Consider the following 22,186-nt stretch of genomic DNA (forward strand, 5'->3'; position numbering starts at 1 on the left):
ACACATTTTGGTGTATTTCCTTCCAGTATTTTACTCTTTTTTTTCTAGAACGTAATTGAGATCATACCAAGGCAAAAGTGCTGATCAGCACTCTTCTTCCTGGAGAGGGGTGGTGGTGGTTGTGCCGCCATCGTAGATTCCGAATCATAGCGACCCTATATGACAGAGCAGAAGTTAATGTTTTCCTTTAAAGCTCGTTTGTTCAATATTCTGAGTAGATACTGTTCTTTTCTTGTACCAGCTTGGAACACCTTCAAGGCCCACCGACATTCGCCCACAATTCACCAGGTTATTATCCTTGATGGCTTCTGGACGCCTGTGGCGATTCACCTCTGCTTATCAAAAGGCACTCCCCTGTCACCCTCCCTGCCCCAGACTTCACCTTCTCTGGCGATGATTGAGGAGGTGGTGGAGACCACTAGCGTGGAGCTTCAAAGTGAATTTCAAGCTTGAACACCAGAGTCAGAGCCCTCGCCCCGCGGCAGGGTTGGGCGCCGCAGGGTCAGGAGTGCTCTGGGGCCCCACTTGGAAACTCCGAATCTCCCAGTGGAAGGGTTACGACCAGACAAAGCCTTCGTGACTGCTAAGTCCCCTGTTCCAGGGGAGGCGCCGCCCCTCGTCCGGAGGCTGGAGCAGAGATGCCAGCCTTTTCTCGCCGCTTCAAGGTTATCAGAGCGTCCTTCCTTGTGGCTCCTAGTCCCCCAATCTGCTGCTCTCAGGCAGAACTTTTCCCGTTGTGAGAAGGCGGTTAGGCCCCAGGCCCACTGTCTGCCTCTCGGGAGATCCGGAGAGAGACGTCTGCCGCAGAGTACCTAGGCAATCACCAGCAGCCAAACCCGATCCTCTCCGCACCGCTTTGCGAGCTGGGAGAAGTGCGTCCCTTCTCGCTTGCCTTATGCCTAGCGAAAGGGGAACCGCACTATCGTGCTGCCTGCCAGAGGAGGGGACGCTCACGTGCGTCCCTCTGCATAGCAGCAGGCAGCAGCAGTTCCCGGCAAACAAACGCGAAGACTACCACGGTCAGTATTCTATTGCCCTGGAAGTCCGCACAGGAGGCAGGAACGACTATCCGCGCGAACTATGCAACGGACATTCTCCTTCCTCCCCCTTAGTTCGCCCGAACCGCCCGGCTGCAGCGCCCTCCAGCCTCCGCCTAGCTTCTCCAGCCTTTGACCGTTCGGCCGGAGCACCTCCGGAACGCGAGGGGCGGGGCAGGGCGCGCGCGAGCTTGGATGCCGGAAGGGAGCGCGTGAGCGGAGCCGAGCCGAGCCGAGCGGAGCCGAGCGGAGCCGAGCGGAGCCGAGCCGAGCCGAGCGGAGCCGAGCGGAGCCGAGCGGAGCCGAGCCGAGCCGAGCCGAGCCGAGCCGAGCCGAGCCGAGCCGAGCCGAGCCGAGCCGAGCCGAGCCGAGCCGAGCCGGGGGGCGCCGCCGAGAGGCAGACAGAGCTGGGTCGACCGCCTGCGGTTCAGCGCCGATCGTGCCGTGTAGTCGGTCTCCGCGTACCTCCACCTCTGCCCAAGCTCCCGCAAAACTTTTATTCTCTGGGGTCCCCCGGGTGTGTGAAGGACTCGGAGCCCTCCGTCAGCTCAGCGCTCCCCTACAGCGGCGGCCGAGGGGACTTGCATCCCTTGCCCGCCGGCTCTCGCGCCCCGCGTTTCCTCACCTGCTGCTCTCTCCCCGGAGCCGCAAGGGGCACCCCCGGAGGGACCGTGCAGGAGCCGGCGCCCCGAAGTCTCTCGCCTACCGCAGCGGACCCGCCTGGCCACAACTTTAAGTTGATTCCTCTCGCCAAGCCCGGGTACCCGCGGCGGCTGCTGCTACTGGGCGCTGTCGTGTCGGCCGCCGCCGCCTCACAAAGGGGTACAGGGAAGGGAGGCGGCGCAGGCAGCGGGCACCGGCGCCCGTGCGCAGGGAGCGAGCTTAGGAGCAGCGGAGGCGAGGAGACAAAAGGAAAACTGCCTGGGCTCGCAGTGCCCGCTCGGAGCAGCCTGCTCGCCCGCCTCTTGTTCAGTTCCGCACGCCTGTCCCTCCACCCTTGGCTGCTGCTCCGCCTCCCTCCCCGCGAGCGGTCCCCGCAGTGTTCCGGGACCCGGCGAGCCTTCGGGGCGCGCATTGCTACTGGTGGTTGGGGCTCTAGCGATAATAAATGATAGAGGATACAATGACTTTGCTGTCTTTGCTGGGTCGCATCATGCGCTACTTCTTGCTGAGACCCGAGACGCTGTTCCTGCTGTGCATCAGCTTGGCGCTGTGGAGTTACTTCTTCCACACGGACGAGGTGAAGACCATCGTGAAGTCCAGTCGGGACGCTGTGAAGATGGTGAAGGGCAAGGTGGCGGAGATCATGCAGAACGATCGGCTCGGGGGGCTCGACGTGCTCGAGGCCGAGTTTTCCAAGACCTGGGAGTTCAAGAGCCACAACGTGGCTGTGTACTCCATACAGGGCCGAAGAGACCACATGGAGGATCGCTTCGAAGTCCTCACGGACCTGGCCAACAAGACGCACCCGTCCATTTTTGGAATCTTCGACGGGCACGGGGGCGAGGTAGGACTTCCCTGGGACTTTGTTTCTCCCCTCTCTCTCTCTCTCTCTCTCTCTGTGTGTGTGTGTGTGTGTGTGTGTGTGTAAACAACAGTACGTCGTTTGCGCGGCAGGCTAGGACCTGGGTACAGGGGGCTTCGTGGTGACCTGGTGCTACGCTGGATAAAGTCATTCGTTCCATATGTGGCTCAAGTTGCCCAAAACACTGCTGTGTCCACATTTCTCAGGCTGAAGGTCCGATTTGGGGGACGGAGAGTCATCCACAGCCTGTTTCGTGCCTCTTAATTTATGAGATTCCCAAGGCTGGAACCCAGCAAATGACTGTTAGTTTTGTGGGAATGAACTGCGAGAATTAATGGTATCTCCAGTGAACTTTGGCCTCGGGCTTCAGTGCCCCTGTTCAAGGATTTGAGGTCGAGCTCGGCACAAAGAAGGAAGAAAATATCGTTGATGTTCCATTGGGGAAAAGAGAATAATTTTGCAGAGCAGTGTGGGACTCAGTGAGAGTGAAGGAAGCTGTGACTCTTTCCCATCGCCTTCTCTTTGGGGAGAAACCTGAGGGCCAGCACTGCGCTTTTTCCCAACTCCATCAACTGTGTGTAAGTGCAGTCGGGCCAGTTGACGGGAGCGCCTTGCTGCCCGCCTTGTTTTAGCTGAATCGCGGTGCGGGACCGAGGTGCTCCCGGCCTTTGCAGAGGAGGCAGTGCCCGGACCTCACCCCTGAGCCCTGGCCGCGGTGGGAGCTCAGACGTCTCCCGGCTTCTAGACTCCTTTGGGGTTCATCTGCGAGCAGGAGAGAGGGCCAGTTCAGTTCCCTCTTCCACGTTTCTGCGGCACCCAGGGTGCGCGCTGAGGCTCAAGTTTCCTGGAGGATCGGGCGAGGGTTGGCTCCAGTCTGAGGGCATTTGCCCAGGCCGAAGAGTGCACCAAAGAGCACCAAGCAACCCTATCTTTCTTAATTTGGCAGTTTGTAACAGGGTTTCATTGCTGCATACTTTTTTTAGGAGGGGGAGCGTACTTTCTTACCTTATCTCACCCCAACCCCCACCCCAGCCCATTCCTTGCCCCCTCTTGTCCCTGTACAATTTCCCTTTCCCAATTTTCTGGACCCTTTCCCGTCTCTGAGTGGACTGTAGGGGTTGTCATTCTCTTTCAAGTGTTTGCTTGTTTTTTGGCTTTTGTTTTGGGTGAACATTGTGGAAGTTCTCAGGTGGTTATCTCATCGACATTCTCTTTTTGATGTAAAGGCACTCCACCCGATACTCTGCTAGTCTTCCCAAAAAATTTATTGCCTTGTAAAACCAACTTTGCCAGGAATGACAGAGTAGGAAAACTTATTTGGGAGAACTAAAATCAGTTTCTGCTGTTTTCCACCCACCTAGCTCCCCTTCCCTCCCCCACTCCCTTTTTTTGTCTTTCAAAATGAAAGTTTCTCATTCATTTTAATTTTGTCCCATCTTATGTAGTGTAGGTTCACCTCCACATGGTCACTTGGTAGGTGAAAAACGTGAAGTTAATCGAGGAAAGAGATGCTGCAAAGGTGGGTAAAAACATACCTGAATGACAAGGTATAATGACTGATTTGTTTTTTTGGCTTGAGTCAGAATGTTCATATTTTCAATTTATTTGCCTAGACTATTGTAAATTGTTTAATAAGGTTATGTATTTTTATATTAAATTTCTTGTCAGACGGTAATCTAGTCTTACCACACTTTTATTTTTAATTTAAAGGTGTGAATGTTATATTGATGTGAAACTTTTGAGGTTGTGGTTATCTGGGTGTGATGTATTGGCATGTTTTGAGCCTATGTGTGTAAGTGAATGGATGGTTAAGAAAAAAAAATTTTAAGTTGGTATTCTAAAACCTGAACATTGCAGACCCAAATAGGTTTCAGGTCGAAAAATTTCCAATTCTATCTTATGGTAAATACTATCCAGAAAACGGACATGAGCGATGCTTTCATTTCACTAACTATTTTAGATATACATGGCTTTTCATTACATTTTTTAAAATAAAGGAAGTGATGATCATTGTTAGCCAAACCAGGAAATGCTTTTTATTGTGCCTTATATTAAAAAGCCTGCTGTTTGAAAAATAATTAATATTATCAGTACCCTTAAAAATGGAATAATTGTTCTCTCTGTAACCTCTTAAAAGGTGCAGCCAGTTCATTGATTTTGGCTTTGTGTTAGGGCAAAGTAACGGAAGTGCTATAAAAACTATTTAGTTGCTATTTGGAGTGCAGTAATAACGAATGATATTAGGTAGTTTCTCTCTTATTTATATAGATCATTAAAAGAAAATTTTACCACATAATTTTTGGCTATTTTTTTGTTGTTTAGCTTCTTTAACATTCTCCAGATGAGGGTGCAACTGTTTGATTTTGGTATAGATGACAGTTAGCTACTTACAGAAAAAAGGGAGCCTTTTCTGAACTTTCTGTTATTTGTATATGTACTGTTTGTAGAGTGGTACAGAAGATAAATGAAGAATTTGATTTTATTTCTGATTATTCAGACTTAAGAAGATAGGCTATAAAAAAACAGGGACCATCTATAATCATAGGGCTTTTTAGATCCAGAAGGGACATGAGTGACATTGTACATTGATTTCATTCTATTTTTATGTATAATCATAGGGCTTTTTAGATCCAGAAGGGACCTGAGCAACCTTGTACATTGATTTCATTCTGTTTTTTTCTTTTTTTATTGTACTTTAGATGAAGGTTTACAGAACAAACTAGTTTCTCATTCAACAGTTAGTACACATATTGTTTTATAACATTGATTAACAATCCCACGGCATGTCAACACTCTCCCTTCTCGACCTTCGGTTTCCTATTACCAGCTTTCCTGTCCCCTCCTGACTTGTAGTCCTTGTCCCTGGGCTGTTGTACCCCTTTAGTCTCATTTTGTTTTATGAGTCTGTCTAATCTTTGGCTGAAGGGTGACCTCAGGAGTGACTTCACTGAGCTAAAAGGGTGTCGGGGGGCCATACTCTCGCGGTTTCTCTAGTCTCTGTCAGGCCAGTAAGTCTGGTCTTTTTTTGTAAGTTAGAATTTTGTTTTGTGTTTTTCTCCAGTTCTGTTAGGGTCCCTCTATTGTGATCCCTGTCCTGTCAGAGCAGTCAGTGGTGGTAGCCAGGTACCATCTACTTGTACTGGACTCAGTCTGGTGGAGGCTGTGGCAGATGTGGTCTCATTCTGTTTTTTTTAGATGAGATGCTGATGGTTTAGATGGTATAGAGAAGTTGTGACCTTCTTAAGACTACCTGGCTAGTTTGAGGCCTTGGTTTGGTGACTTTTATAGTAAAACCTTGGACAAATTAGCTTGCATACTTATCTTGATAGATAGCACTCTGGGTGAATGACACATGACCCCTATTCTCAAAAAGTTTCAGTCTTGTGAGAGAGATAGACCTGTATACCAAAAATTAAGTCATGGTGTGTTTGGGGTATTATGGGAACACAGTGGAGGCACATTTCAGTCAGACTGGGAGGTGAGAGGCCCAGGGGAAGAACCCTTGACAGCATCATTTACTCCATGATTAGAAGCATAGGCTTTGGCTTGAGATCTGGGTTTGAATCTCTGCCTTATACTAGCTGTGTGACCTTGGGCAAATTGCTTAAGCATCTTTTTTCTGGGAGTTTCTTTATCTGAAAAATAGGGATAATGATGCACATATGGTACATCCTCATTGGTTGTATTATCCTTATCTAGAGAAGGACTTAATGGAGAAAAAATGAAGAAAGCTCAGAAAGCTAAAAGTCTGAAATGTTGGGACAACAAAGTCCAAGAGAGAGACTCTACATATGGACATCACAACTGAGGGAGCCTGGAGGAATCTTGAAAAGTTTTGAGCAGGAACAGACGTTTGATTGTATCCTAGCATTTCAGTAGACAGAGATTGGGTCAAGGAAGGAGGAGAAGATGACATTACAGATGGGAGAAAAAGGGAACATTTTATAGAGGAAAGAAAATGCAAGTACAGTTGGAAAAGGCAGGTAGCCACATTTGTTTAGAGCAGGCTTTCCCCAACTTCAGTCTTTTTTTCCATATTTGAGTATCTTCTCTATTTTGATATACTTAATATTATTTTTTGGATAAACTTTTTTTCACTTAAATGTACAGTGAAACCTATGAGAGCCAGAACTTGACAGGACTGCCTTGTTTTTCTGGGTCTCTCAAGTTTTCCACCTTTGACAGGGTGTAGTGTTACAACATTTCTGTTGCTGGTTTTAGTGGAAAATATTTTTAGTTTTCCTTCTCTGACAGGTTTCCACCTTACACAGGTTCAGGTTTTGCAGGTTTTTACTGTATTTATTTTAAAAGGAAACTTCATAACAGCACTGTGAGTGGAAAATCAATAAAATGAAATTCTTGGCCTCTAGCCTACTAAGAAGCTGTCTCCATTTTGATGGAGCCAGATGATTCTAAAATATTCCTCTTCTAGTCTCTGGTTGCCTCTAGAGTCTCTCTGCTTCCTCCCTTTGCTTCTTATGAACAGAAGGGTGGCTTTTAAAATTTAATTGCCAGCCATAATTTGAAGTGATGCAGCTGTTTGCTCCCTTGCAGGTTGAGGAACCCTAGTTTGGAACATCTCTTTCCACTGTGGCTCTTGTGACAGACAACGATCTTATATATCATACATCTCCATGGTGAACCCAGTGTTGTGGGCACTTACTAGTGTTTGAGCAGCAATTCCGTTCTCATTTCTAATGCAGGTGAGAAAACATCATAGGAATGAACTTGCATCCTTTTTAGTTTATTTTTTAAAATAAATAATTTGCAAGTTTTGGTGATTGAGCCATTATTCATTATTGGTCACAAATTGTGACATATTTACAATGGACAAGATATATCAGTGTGCTGGGACCCACGGTTGAGAACTCACAGCCTGCAGCTTAGGGAATACACAGGTGAGGAGAGTGGGAAATGCTGCTGAAACTGTTGTCAGCACTAAGTTTGAAAGCCATACTGAGGAACCTGGGCTGTGTTCTGTAGACATTTCTGAGCAGTGGAATGGCAAAAGATTTATGCTTTAGTAATCCTGTCCCTCTAACCTATATAGAGGATTGATTTGTTCAAGACTAGAAGGGTCAGGTGGAGTAGTAGGGGAGGGTGTGTCAAATGGGAAGCCTGGGCCAAAGCTATGAGAATGAAACCCAGGGGTGTGGGCCATTTCTGAAAGATAGGGAAGGATGGAGATTCAAGGTGGTAAGACTGCTGCCAGGGTTTCCAGTGTGTATTATCAGCTGGAAAAAGGGCGTTTGGATGGAGGAGTAAATTCAGACAATAGTGTGTTTGACTACAGATTTGTTTCCTTTCTCATTTGTATTTAGATATTTTCTGGGGTTCATAAAATGTTGGTTAGCTCTTGTAAAACATTATTTCTCTCATACCTTATCTATATGGATATATTTTAAAACAATGAAAATATGCATTATATATCTGGTTTATACAAATGGAAAGGCATTTATTATTGTTTCACTTTGGTACCAGGAATAATTTAGGTTTTGTTACAAAATAAGGTTTTCCAAGACTAAAATTAGGACCATGCCTTCAGTTCTCTTAAATGATTTCATTTCCCTGACAGTGATTTTAAAATTAAAAGTATCGTTCATTCAGTCTGAGATGTAAGTGGTCTCTGGGCTCTGTCCAACTGTAATATAGGCCCATAATTCATTAGGGGCTCAGTTTTTTAAAAATAAGATTTTTACTTTAAGTGTCTAATATTTGAAACATTTGTTTTATTCTTATTTTCTTTTTTAAACTTCTATCATTACAGTAATATATTTTTGTTGTTTAATTATTATTGTCATAATCCTATTTAATGAATATTAAAATAAATCTGCAACATGTTAAACAGGTATAAAAATAAAGTAATTTTAAAATTATAAAATTGATACAACTACATGGTAGGAAATATAGAAAAGAAAAACAGGCATTCCAAATCTCATTATCCTATCACATCCACTATGATGATTTTGGTGTATTACTTGCTGATCTTTTCTTACCCCTGACTCCTCATATCCCCTTTCACATCCCCTAGTAACCACTAACCTTAGTTTGTCTTGATGACTTACCTATTCTAGATATTTCATGTAAGTGGGATTATACAATATTTGTTGCTTTATATCTGACCTATTTCACTGAGTATAAGGTTTTCAAGGTTTATCCATTTGGTGACATGTATCAGAACTTCATTTCACTTTCTGACTAATTGTAAAAACAGCATGGGGAGGTGTCTAACCTCCTCTAACTCCTCAAGAGGGAAGGAGAATCAAGATCAAGGCTGATTCCTGTGAGGCGGCGGTCAGACATGTCTCTTTTCTCCACCATCTTTACCAGTTCTGACACCAATCATCCCTCCCACTGTACTGTCTACTTCTCTGCTGGGTTCGATAATTCATTGCAATGGCTACACAGAACTCAAAGACAATACTCAAGATTATGGGCTTTATTGGGGAAGTAACAGGTTATACTTCAGGCTTAGGAACACTCAAAGATACAGTTCTTCCATCAGGACAGCTGAGCTCACTGCATGCCTCTCCTTGACCCTAGGCCTCTGTCCAAAGGCACTCAGCTTTCTGTCTCCGTGGACCGGGAAGCCCACCACCCGTCTCCTGCTGCCGGGTCTCTGCTGCTGCTGGGTCTCTCTAATAATACACCAGTGTGTGTAAATACCACATTCTGTTTATCCATTCATCTGTTGTTGGGTTGTTTCTACCTTTTGGCTGTTGTGAATAATGTTGCAATGAACATTGATGTATATGTGTCTGTTTGAGTTGCTGCTTTCAGTTTCTTTGAGTATATGTCTAGGAGTGAATAGCTGGATTTTATGGTAATTCTGGAGATCTTGGTTGATGCAAATGGTTAACAGCTCGGCTGCTAATTGAAAGGTTGAATGTTTGAGTCTACCCACAAGCATCTTGGAAGAAAGGCCTAGTGATCTACTTCCAAAAAATCAGCCATTGAAAATCCTATGGAGCGCAGTTCTGCACTGACACACATTTGGCTCACCATGAGTTGGAATGACTTGATACAACTATTTTTTGGTTTTTATGGAAATTCCGTTTAGCTTTTTAAAGAACCACCAAACTATTTTCCATAGCTGCTATAGTGTTTTACATTCCTACCGGTAATAAATGAGTGTTACAATTTCTTCACATCCTTGCTAACACTTATTTTCCTTTTATATGATGATTTCTCTAAAGAAGATATACAAATGACAAAATGCTCAACATTATTAGTCATTAGGGGAATGCAAATCAAAACCATAATGAGATCCCACTTCACAGCCTTTAGGATGGCTGTGTTCCAAAAAAAAGGAAAATAAGTGTTGGCAAGGATGTGAAGAAATTGTAACACTCATTTATTACTGGTGGGAATGTAGGGTTGCTATGAGTTGGAATCGACTCGATGGCAACGGGTTTTTGGTTGTTTTTTTTAGAGAAATATTTATTCAAGGCCTTTGCCTATTTTTTATTTGAGTTTTTAGTCTTATTGTTATTAACTTTAAGAAATATTTATATATTTTGGATATTAAACTCTTTTCAGATGTATATTGTTGTTGTTAGGTGCCAAGGAGTCAGTTCCAACTCATAGCAGCCCAGCGTACAACAGAATGAAACACTGCCCAGTCCTGTACCATCCTCACAATCTTTGTTATGCTTGAACTCATTGTTGCAGCTGCAGTGTCAGTCCATCTCGTTGAGGGTCTTCCTCTTTTTCACTGACCCTCTACTTTACCAAGCATGATGTACTTCTCCAGAGACTGGTCCCTCCTGATAACATGTCCAAAGTACGTGAGATGAAGTCTCGCCATCCTTGCTTCTAAGGAACATTCTGGCTGTACTTTTTCCAAGACATTTGTTTGTTCTTCTGGCAGTCCATGGTATAGTCAATATTTTTCACCAACACCATAATTCAAATGCATCAATTCTTCTTTGTTCTTCCTTATTCATTGTTCAGCTTTCACATGCATATGAGGTGATTGAAACTAGCATGACTTGAGTCAGGTGTACCTTAGTCGTTAAAGTGACATCTTTGCTTTTTAACCCTTTAAAGAGGTTAAAAGGCCGCAGATTTGTCCAGTGCAATGCAGTGTTTGATTTCTTGACTGTTGCTTCCGTGGGTGTTAGTTGTGGATCCAAATAAAATGAAATCCTTGACACCTTCGATATTTTCTCCATTTATCATGATGTTGCTTCTTGGTCTAGTTGTGAAAATTTTTGTTTTCTTTATGTTGAGATGTAATCCATACTGAAGGCTGTAGTCTTTGATCTTCATCAGGAAGTGCTTCAAGTCCTCTTCACTTTCAGCAAGCAGGGTTCTGTCATCTACATAACACAGGTTGTTAGTGAATCTTCCTCCAATCCTAATGCCCTCTTCTTCTTCATATAGTCCAGCTTCTCAGATTATTTGCTAAGCATACAGATTGAATAGGTATGGTGAAAGGATACAACCATGACGCACACCTTTCCTTATTTTAAACCATGTGGTATCCCCTTGTTCTGTTCGAACGACTGCCTCTTTAATCTATGTATAGATTCCTCATGAGCACAGTTAAGTGTTCTGGAATTCCCATTCTTCAGAATGTTATCTATAATTTGTTATGATCTACACACTTGAATGCCTTTGCATAGTCAATAAAACACAGGTAAACATCTTTCTGGTATTCTCTGCTTTCAGCCAGAATCCATCTGATATCAGCAATCATATCCCTGGTTGCATGTCCTCTTCTGAATCCAGCTTGAATTTCAGTCAGTTCCCTGTCAATGTACTTGCTGCAGCCACTTTTGAATGATCTACAGCAAAATTTTACTTGTATGTGATATTAATGATATTGTTTGATAATTTCCACATTCTGTTGGATCACCGTTCTTTGGACTAGGCACAAATATGGATCTCTTCCAGTCTGGCCAGGTAGCTGTCTTCCATATACGGTTTTCAAATATTTTCTCCTATTCTGTAGGCTGTCTTTTCACTTTCTTGATAATGTCTCTTGATACACAGAAGTTTTTAATTTTGATGAAGTTCAGTTTATTTATTTTTTCTGTTGTTACTCATGCTTTTGGTGTCTGTTATGGATTGAGTTGTGTCCCCCAAAAATGTGTTGTCAATTTGACTAGGCTATGATTCCAGTATCGTGTGATTGTCCGCCATTTTATGACTCTGATGTGATTATCCTATGTGTTGTAAATCCTAACATGTATGATGTTAATGAGGCGGGATTAGAGGCAGTTATGTTAATGAGGCAGAACACAATCTACAGGATTAAGGTGTATCCTGAGTCAGTGTCTTTTGAGATATAAAAGAGAGAAGCCAGCAGAGAGGAGAGAGACCTCATGCCACCAAGATGGATGCATTGGGAGCAGAGTGTGTCCTTTGGACCCTGGATCCCTGTGCTGAGAAGCTCCTAGACAAGGGGAAGATTGGTGAAGAGGACCTTCCCCTAGAACTGGTAGAGAGAGAAAGCCTTCCACGGGAGCTGGAACCCTGAATTCAGACTTCTAGCCTCCTAGACTGTGAGAGATTAATTTATGTTTGTGATATTTCTGTTATAGCAGCACTAGATAACTAAGAGAGTATCACATCTAAGAACCCATTGCCTGAAGCTTTATCCTTATGTTTTCTTCTAAGCGTTTTATGGTTTTAGCCTTCATATTTAGGTCATTGATCCATTTCTAATTCATTTTTGTATATGGTGTGAGGTATGGGTTCAACTTCATTGTTTTGCATGTGGAGACCCAGATGTCCTAGTGCCATTTATTAAAGAGACTATTTTTTTTCCCCAATAAATGAATGGATTTGACACCCTTGTCAAAAATCATTTGGCCATGGATGTATAGGTTTATTTCTGGATTCTCACTTCTGTTCTGTTGGTCCGTATGTTTATCCTTACACCATGCAACCAGGGATATCATATGGATCCTGGCTGAAAGCAGAGAATACCAGAAAGATGTTTACCTGTATTTTATTGACTATGCAAATGCATGTTTTTAAATATGCATTTTAAATATGATTTTAAATAATTATAAAAATGTGCATATAGTTTTATATTAGTTTTTTTCCACTTTGTATAAGCCTATAAACACACTGTCAGTTTGCTCCAAAATTCTTTTATTACATTTCTAATATTTCTAATATTTTTAGTGATGGAATAATATTTTACTGAAAAGATATTTGATAAATTACTCAACTGCTTCCTTATTGGTGGACATTTAGATTTCCTTAACTTTTTAACATTGTAAATAACATCGCAATAAATATTTTTGTGCTTCTCTTGTGTTTAGGATTATTTCTCCAAGGTGATGTCCAGAAGTGGGATTTCTGGATCAAAGGGGAAATAAACTAGCATTATTGGTAATAATAATAATAATAATAATGGCTGACATTTATTGAGTGTGTACAATATGCCAGGCAGTGTTCTAAATACTTTATATATATTATCTAACTTTAATTTTTATAACAGTTTATGAGGTAGATCCTATGTTATTCTCATTTTATAGATCTGGAAATTCAGGCACAGAGAGGTTACATAATTTGTCCAAGGCCTCTCACAGCCCATAGGTGGTGAAACTAGGATTTGAAACTGGGATTCAGAGGTAGAGCTATCTGTTTCTAAAGCCTGTGCTATCAGTTTTAGGTTGAAGCTCTACAAATCCCATAGATTGGGGCTAAAAAGTGCTGATAGCATTGTTAAGTGGTTATCACCTGGTCTTCTTGTGTTGCTCACTAGGACTTTGGGTTTCTTATGTGTCTCTGACTATTTGTGTCCCTGTCGCATGTGGTGGTGTTCTTGAAAAACCTATGCTAGAAACGTTGGTAGGTGGATTTTATAATTATCTGAGAAGTTCCTGCAGTTTAAAAAAAAAAAAAAGGCAAGTAGTCATCCAAGGCACAACAGTTGGTCTCTATTTGCCTGGAGCAACAGAGGAAGAAGGAGAGTCAGGAATAGGAAGAGGAGATGAAATGTGTGGCTAATTGTCTCCATGAACAACTGCTTCCTTTTCCAGGAGACTAGAAGAACTAAATGGGGCCCGGCTACCATTACTGAACATTTTGATCAATGATTCTATAGAATCATTGATCAAAAGGGGGGAAATGCAGAATAGAATTTCAAATTCTCATGGACTTCAGGCTTTCTGGAGCTATGGAGGCTGAACCCCTGAAGCTATTCCCCTAAGATAATCTTTAAACCTTAAACCAAAAATATCCCCTGATGTCTTCTTAAAACCAAACAATAGTTTAGCTTAACTAGTAAAAAATGTCTGCCTTGAGAATTATGCCCTTTTAAGAACTATCTGTATGGGATCAAATTGACAGCAGTAACTTGAATGATTAGATGGGAAACTTAGGGGGCAGTGAGTTTATGTTAATGACGAAGGAACAACTCAGAAAAGGATGAGAATGGTTTCACAACTCAAAAAATATAATCAATGTCACTGAATTGTACATACAGAAATTGTTGAATTGGTGTATGTTTTGCTGTGTATATTCTCAACAACAACAAAATAAATAAAAAACATTGAAACAACTGTTTTCATCCACTCCCCCCTTCTTTCCTGACAGAATCTCTGTGCCAGTACATTGATTCCCTAATATTTTTGCCTTTTAAGTCAACAGAAGTCTTGCATCAGAAGTTACAATGGCATTAACATAGCCAGTCACAATACACAAAGATGATTTTCGATGTTGTATTTTACTTTAAGGAAAGAAAGGCTTGATATTAGGGCAGGTGTATAGGGTTGTGTTTGTGTTAGCATAATTTCTGTTTATCCTGAAGCACTAACAGCTTTTTTTTTTTTTTTTGAGGGCCAACGTAATTTTCTGATACGTAAATGATTGTTAAATGTAAGCAGCAGAATATTATTTTTTAATTTATTTATAATAATTTGTTGATATGTTTAGTTTGAATAGATGCTACTCTTGTGTTTCCATTGCAGAAGGCTACTTAATACATTATTCTCTGAGCCATCCTTAAGTGAAACACAAGCTTTGGTGAGCGCTAGTTATAGTCTGTTTTTAATACAAATCTTCAAAGGCAAAATTTAAATAAACAAAGGAAGGCATTAGTTTTCTTTTTGTAGTTAATGGAACTTTGTTGTTGTCAGGTGCTGCTGAGTCAATTTTAACTTAGAGTGAGCCCATGTGACAGAGTAGAACTGCCCCATAGGGTTTCCTAGGCTTAATCTTTTTTTCTTTTTTTTTTTTACATTTTATTGTACTTTAAGTGCAAGTTTATAGTTCAAGTTAGTCTGTCATACAAAAACTTATACATACATTGTTATGTGACCCTGATTGCTCTCCCTATACTATGACAGCACACTCCTCCTTTTCACCCAATTTCCCATGTCCATTCAACCAGCTCCTGACCCTCTGCTTTCTCATCTCACCTCCGTACAGAAGCTGCCCATTTAGTCTCATGTATCTACTTGAAGCTTAGAAGCACACCCTTCATGAGTATCATTTTATGTCCCATAGTCCAGTCTAACAGTCTAATCTTTGTCTGAAGAGTTGGCCTCGGGAATGGTTTTAGTTCTGGGCTAACAGTCCGAGGGCCGTGCTTTCTGGGGTTCCTCCAGTCTCAGTCAGACCATTAAGTCTGGTCTTTTTAATAGAATTTGAGTTTTGCACGCCACTTTTCTGCTGCTCCATCAGGGACTCTCTGTTGTGCTACCTGTCAGGGTGGTCATTGGTGGTAGCCGGGCACCGTCTAGTTCTTCTGGTCTCAGGCTGATGGAGTCTCTGGTTTATGTGGCCCTTTCTGTCTCTTGGGCTAATACTTTCCTTGAGACTTTGGTGTTCTTCATTCTTCTTTACTCCAGATGGGTTGGGAACAGTTGATGCATCTTAGATGGCCACTCACTAGCTTTTAAGACCCCAGACGCCACTCAGCAAAGTAGGATGCAGAACATTTTCTTAATAAACTTCGTTATGCCAGTTGACCTAGATGTCCCCTGAAAGCATGGTCCCCAGACCCCCGCCTCTGCTACTCTGTCTCTCAAAGTGTTTGGTTGTATTCAGGAAACTTGTTAGCTTTGGTTTAGTCCAGTTGTGCTGACTTCTCCTGTAGTGTGTGCTGTCCTTCCCTTCACCTAAGATAATTCTTGTCTACTATCTAGTTAGTGAATACCCCTCTCCCTCCCCACCCTCATAACCATCAAAGAATGTTTTCTTCTGTGTTTAAACCTTTTCTTGATTTCTTATAATCGTGGTCTCATACAATATCTGTCCTTTTGTGACTGACTAAATTCACTCAGCATAATGCCTTGCAGATTCCTCCATGTTATGTTTGACGGATTCATTGTTGTTCTTTATCGTTGCGTAGTATTCCATTGTGTAAATATACCATAATTTGTATATCCATTTGTCAGTTGATGGGCACCTAGGTTGTTTTCATCTTTTTGCTACTGTGAACAGTGCTGCAATGAGCATGGGTGTGCATATATCTATTCATGTGATGGCTCTTGTTTCTCTACGATATAGTCCAAGGAGTGGGATTGCTGGATCATATGGTACTTCTATTTCTAGCTTTTTAAAGAAGCACCAGATCGATTTCCAAAGTGATTGTACCATTTTACATTCCCACCAACAGTGTATAAGTGTTCCAGTCTCTCCACAACCTGTCCAACATTTGTTATTTTGTGTTTTTTGGATTAATGCTAGCCTTTTTGAGGTGAGATGGTATCTCATTGTAGTTTTGATTTGCATTTCTCTAATGGCTAATGATTGTGAGCATTTCTTCATGTGTCTGTTAGCCGTCCTAAGCTGTAATCTTTACAGGAGCAGATTGCCAGGTCTTTCTCCCGTGGAGCTGCTGGGTTAACTGTTGTGTTACCAGGGCTCCTTAATGAAACTATAGTACCTTTTGTAGTTTTTTAAATCGTTATAGGCCCTCCTTTGAAAAGTGTAAGGTATTTTTAGTAAACATTCACATTGATAAAAATCATGTATGCTGATAAACTGATGTCCTTTCATTAAAGGTGAAGTCTGTCTGTGCTATGGAAAGCTGTGCTTAAAAAGTGAAGCTTTTATACCTTACACCTGAAAAGTGAATCTGTAAGACTTGATCACTTGATCTGTCTGGAGATGTTTTGTCTTTTTTTTTTCTTTCTTTGTTTACTTAGAATAGGGTCCAACTTAATGGAACCTTAGTTGCCTCCAACTTTCTAGAATAAGGGAGGGCTAGGAGTATAGTCATCTCATAGAGTTGCTATGAGTCAGAATCCAGTCGATGGGAATGGGTTTTTAGTAATTGAGTAGTTGTTAAGAATGAGACTTTCCTCCATTCCTACAAGACAGGAGAGTTTCTGTCTGCTACCTGGCACCAGATTCCCGAAGGTAAGTTCAGGGCTACTGCATACAGTCATGTAGAATGTACAGTGTACAGCAATACCAGGTAGAGAGGTACTTTTTTCTAATGTGTACAAAAGAAATGTCCTTTTCCCAAACCAGACATCCGTGGGCCTGTGATCACTTGGAGAGAATGCCTGTTTCTAATTTGTACAAAAGTGAAAGGTGCCATAGCTGTATGGATTGTTTTTTGAGATGTACAGTTTTTACCATACCATCTATTATTATTGCCCTCCTTGTCCTGCGCCTACATGTCTTATTTGCTAAACAAAAGACTAGTTATCCATTGCACATCATGCCAGCAAACCTTGTGACTTCCCTCAAGAAGTGAACACTTATTTGCATTTGCTTTTCGACTTCAATATTCCAGGTTTTGGTCAGTGTAATCGTGAGCTGGGTTTTAATGCCCTGTAGTAGTAAATCTTAAATATTTCCAGTTGTATTTTTAATAGGACAGTATGTACTCAGCGCTACTCTTGGACAGTAAAGTTTCTAATATGAAAGTTACATGTTTTTAAAAAATACTCCCTTAGTTATAGAATTGCCATAGGGCAGAAACTGATTTGTTTTGATAATTTATACTATTTAAAAAAAATCTAGCAAGTGCTATCATTTCTCTTTTTAATTAAATAAATTAACTTTCAGTTAAGTTAGTCACTGAGCATTTTCTGGACAAATAAATGTCTTACTGACACAGATAGGATTTTATGGAAATTGAGACATAGTAGAACCTTTGATCATACTGTTTACCTTTTTGTCCCCTAGAATAATGAAGTGAATACACTATGACAACTGGTTGGTATAGGTATGTAATAAATATGCCTGTCCCGTGGTTTGGGATTAAGAAGTTTTACTTCTCTTTTATTTTAACACTTAGATGACTTTCTAAATTCTGTTCAGAAAGAAGATATATTTTCTTCTTAGATAGGACTGGCAGAGATCTTGAATCGTCATATAATCCAAATGTAGTCCCTAAGGCTTCACAGTTACATGAATAATGTGTTTTTAAAGACTTTCATCAAGGAGATTCCAGGCTGTCTCTGGAGAGTCTTTTCTCTATAATCCTTTCTTTTAGGAAATTCATTTTTGCATATGAACTAGATTCCTTGATTTAAGCATGTTTCTCTTAGCCTGGCCCCAATAGAGAGAGATAAATTAGGATTTGATTGTTAACATTTTTAAGTCAGTAAAAGTACTGTAACTGCAACGTCCCCTCATATTAAACAAGTACATCAAAGTTGTGGGAGAAATAGCCATCTCAGAAAAAGGAGATGAAAGCTAATTTCTACCAAAGACAGAATGGTTTCCAGATGATCAATAATAGCTCTTCTATTTAAAGAGATAGTTTAGCAATAAATGTTCTCTTCTCATAGATTGGTTGATTTTGTCTTTTATGTCCATTGTCAGAAGCTCTAAGTGGAGTAAGTTCTAACTGGACATCTAGATGATGCATTATTTGTAAGTTTTTGGTTGCAAGAGGCAGACTTTTTTTTGTCCCATGTAACAAAAGGCTTGGAGATGGGTGTTTTCAGGGTTGCTTGGTTCAGCAGCTCAGTAACTTGAAGGCTCTGGTTTAATGTCTCAGAGATTGCCTAAAACTGCATGGATGGAAGATGTAAGACTTAGAACAGCTGCAATCATCTTTGTGTAAGTGTATTCAGAGATACACAAAAAGGAACTGTTCCTTTTTTAAGACTGAGGAAAACTTAGAAGCGATCTCTCACATCTCCTAGGCTATTACTGTGTCCCAGGTCCAGCCTGAACCAATGACTTGACCATAGGAATATGATCACCATGATTAACTCTGATCCATCATAACGCATTCCTCCCTCGCCCCCCCCAACCTCCCCATTCCGAGGGTCGAAGGAGGAGCCTCGTTTCCTCTGGAAGACTTGATAGTCTAGGAAGGTGAGCAAGACTAGAGTTTTGTTAGTTAGGAAGAAGGAGAAGTGGAAATGGTTGTTGGGTGGGTCACACGAGTGAGAAAGGGGCTCAGAGAAGGGGATCAGAGAAGGTGACCTGGGGGCATTCCTAGTTCTGCACTTTAGTAGCCTCATCAGAGAATGTTGCTGTAAGGTGTATGATCCTGACATGGGAAAAAATCAGCTTAGAGGACTTTAGAAAAAGGTAGATGATCTTATATTTGGATTTATTTAGGCATGGTTTTGCCTGGGAGCTGAGATGTTTATTTGATATTTTAGGGCCCTAGCAAATCTTAGGAAACTGTTGGTGAATAGTTTTCTAACTCAGGGCTCTTCTCTGGTATCACCTTGCCTTCTTCTCCATTAGAAGGTTCTATACCTACACCGTTTGTTCCCTCTTTTATTGTTCTGATGTTGTTGTCATTTACAGATTAATTGCTCTGATTCCGTGTTGTATTTCTTTTGGTTTTGGATAGTCTTTGAGAGTTCATTTCCTAGATTACTATCTGGCTGGTACGATCCTGTGTCCTAGATCTAGCCTATGAGCTGATGTTGTTTGTTCTCAGATCGAAGGACTCCCTTTAATAATCCTTGTAAGTTTTGTTTGGTTTTTACATAGTCCCTTAAGTTTTGTTCATCTGGAAATGACCTAATTTCACCATCATATATGAACGAGAGTTTTGCAGGATATATTATTCTTGGCTGGCAATTGTTTTCTTTCAAGGTTTTATATATGTCATCCCATTACCTTCTTGCCTGCATGGTTTCTGCCATATAATCCGAGCTTAGTCTTATTGTTTATCCTCTGTATGTAGCTTTTTGTTTTGCTCAAGCTGCCCTCGGGATTCTTTGTTTGTCTTTCATTTTGGTAAAAGTGATTATGATATACCTTGGTGATTTTCTTTTGAGGTCTGTCATATATGGGGTTTGTTGAGTTTCTTGGATGGCCAGCTTTTCATCTTTCATGATATTGGGGAACTTTTCTGTCAGCAGTTCTTCAGTGATCTTCTCTGTGTTTTCTGTTTTCTCCCCCTGTTCTGGAACTCTGATCACTCGAAAATTTTTGCTTTTGATTGTATCCCACATAATTCTCAGGGTCTCTTCATTTTTCTTCGTTCTTTTCTCTGATTTTTCCTCAGAGTTGTATCCAAGTGTTTGTCTTCAGTTTTGCTGATCCTGTCTTCCACTGTTTCAGACCTGCTTCTCAGCCCTTCTGTGACACTGTCCATTTCTGAAATCTTGTCTGTCTTTTCGATTTCTGATTGTTGTTTTTGTATGATTTCTAGTTGTAAATTTATTTTGGCGTTTTGTTCCTGCATTACTTTCCTGAATTCTTCCATCTTTTTGTCTGTGTTTTCCACGAATTTGTCTGCGTTTTCCATGAATTTGTCTATTTTTTCCTCATTTTATGTCTGCTTTTTGCTTCAACTCTTGGATAGCTCAGAATATTAGAGATTTGAATTCCCTCTCAGGTAGTTCCAGTCCTTTTTTTCTACTAGAAAGTCATCTGGTATTTTATTCTGGACACCTACTGGAACCATCCTGTCCTGTTCTTGTAAACGTTTCAATATTGTCTTCTGTCTTCGGGGCATTCAGTAGTTATTTTCCTCGTTTATTGACTGTAGATTTGTTCGTTTCATCCTGCTTTTTTGTTTTATTTGTCTATGTGTGAGCTGGCGGGCTGTGTGTTCTTTGTTGTTTGCCTGTCTTTGGGCACAATACTTTTCACCTCCTTCTCCAATTGGCAGGGTCATTCGCTCAGATACGGTCTAGCAGGGCAGGTGTAGCTGAAGAGGAGTTGCTGGGATGGGTTGTTTGTGGCACTTAACTACGGCCACCAGGGCGGGCTGGTAATCAGTGCAGGGCAGGTTCTGGTAGGCTGTGCCTGTGCTGCTTGGTGGTGTGATGTTCAGCGCACAGTGCAGGTAGGCAGGATGGAGGGGGGAGACTGTGATGTGTGGGTCTAAGATGGGTATGGGAGAGAGCAGAGAGGAATGAGAGCCAAAAACATACAAACAAAAAAGAGTGCTAGGGGAGCTTGCCATTGGAGTGGAGAGATGAAAGACTATAAAATGGAGAAAAATAAAAAGGAGAAAAAGAAAAAAAGAATAAAAATTAGAAAGAAAGAAGAAAAGAAAAGCTCCCAGGGATCCCTCTGGTGCAGCTGCGAGGTCTGGGGAAGTTGCTTCCAGGCTGTGAAGTACAGCCTGGCTAGAAGGGGGTAGAGGTGTCACTCAGTGCCAGGTATTCAGGGGACAGGAAGAGAAGGAAAGTATAGAGAGATGAGAAACTGAGTAATGAAGAAAGACAAAAAGGGTAAAGAAAACAAAACAAACAAAATAAAAAAAACAGAACAAGAAAACCCCCAAAGAAAAACAGAAAAAAAAAGCCCCCACCAGAAAAAACAAGAAAAAAGAAACATCCTGGGGGATCCCTCTGCCCATCTGCGCAAACTGAAGGAGTAGGTCCCAAGCTGTGCAGTACTGCCCGGCAAGACCGGGCTTCCAATTCGAGAAAAGAAAAAGAAAACAAACTAACAAACAATTCAAAACAAACAAAAAATAAGCCCCGGGATCCCACCAGTGTTGCAGCACAGGCTAGGAAGCAGTTTCACATTCGAGCGACATTTCACAGCCTTTCAAGAAGAAGCAAAGATGGCACACGGAGCCAGGTATTTGAGAGAAAGGAGGGGGAGGTGGTGAGAGGTAAGGAAGAAATCTAAAGAAGCAGAAAAAAGCAACAGCAGCAGCCAACAAATGGCACTTACGGAGCTGGCCAATGCAGGCGGGTGGAATCCAAGTGACACCGGAGTGAAGGTGGTGCTTATTGGCCAAGAGACTGGCCACAGGAAGCAGAGCAGGCTGAGTGGGAGTGAAGAAGGGTGGGGGGTGGGAAAGGGTATGTTGCTGGTTACCGGTTGTTGTCTCCTGCTGGAAGCTCCGTGAAGCTACTTTCTCGTACCCCATGTTCGCTGATCTCTGATAAGAGTCCAAGATGGCGGATCCGTGCTGCATTAGCTCATAGGGGACCTCTGCATGTATCTCTTCTCACTCTCTGTTCTTTGTCAGTTTCTTATTCCTTTTGGTGCTTGGCTGAGTTCTTTATCTTTTCATTGATGCTTAAGGTTTTAGGATTGCCTTTTTTTCTGTTTGGCTTAGTTTTTTGGATCTTTGTGTGGTGCTTTTGCCTATAGCTTCATGTTGCCCTGAAGTCTCAGGGCACTTCTCTGTTCTGGGAAAAGTAACAACAAGGAGGGGCCTGAGTGTTTAGGAGAACAACAAGGTGGTTTTTTTGCCTAGTATATTTAATGTTTAGTGTATTTAGTAAATTCAACTGATGACTGTGGAAATATCACAACAGTT

The 22,186-nt window shown here is 41.9% G+C and overlaps 1 protein-coding gene across 1 annotated transcript in view; it reads left to right on the plus strand.

The window, feature by feature from the left end:
• The first annotated feature begins 1,414 nt into the window (after positions 1 to 1,414).
• Positions 1,415 to 22,186, plus strand: part of PPM1L (protein phosphatase, Mg2+/Mn2+ dependent 1L) — a 484,838-nt gene continuing 464,066 nt past the window's right edge. Inside the window, exon 1 of the mRNA XM_004384876.2 lies at positions 1,415 to 2,544. Coding sequence (XP_004384933.1) covers positions 2,146 to 2,544 — 399 coding nt within the window. The 5' untranslated portion in view covers positions 1,415 to 2,145. The remainder of the gene's footprint in view (positions 2,545 to 22,186) is intronic.

Source organism: Trichechus manatus, unplaced genomic scaffold (assembly GCF_000243295.1).
Source record: "Trichechus manatus latirostris isolate Lorelei unplaced genomic scaffold, TriManLat1.0 scaffold00129, whole genome shotgun sequence".
Taxonomy (NCBI): Eukaryota; Metazoa; Chordata; class Mammalia; order Sirenia; family Trichechidae; genus Trichechus; species Trichechus manatus.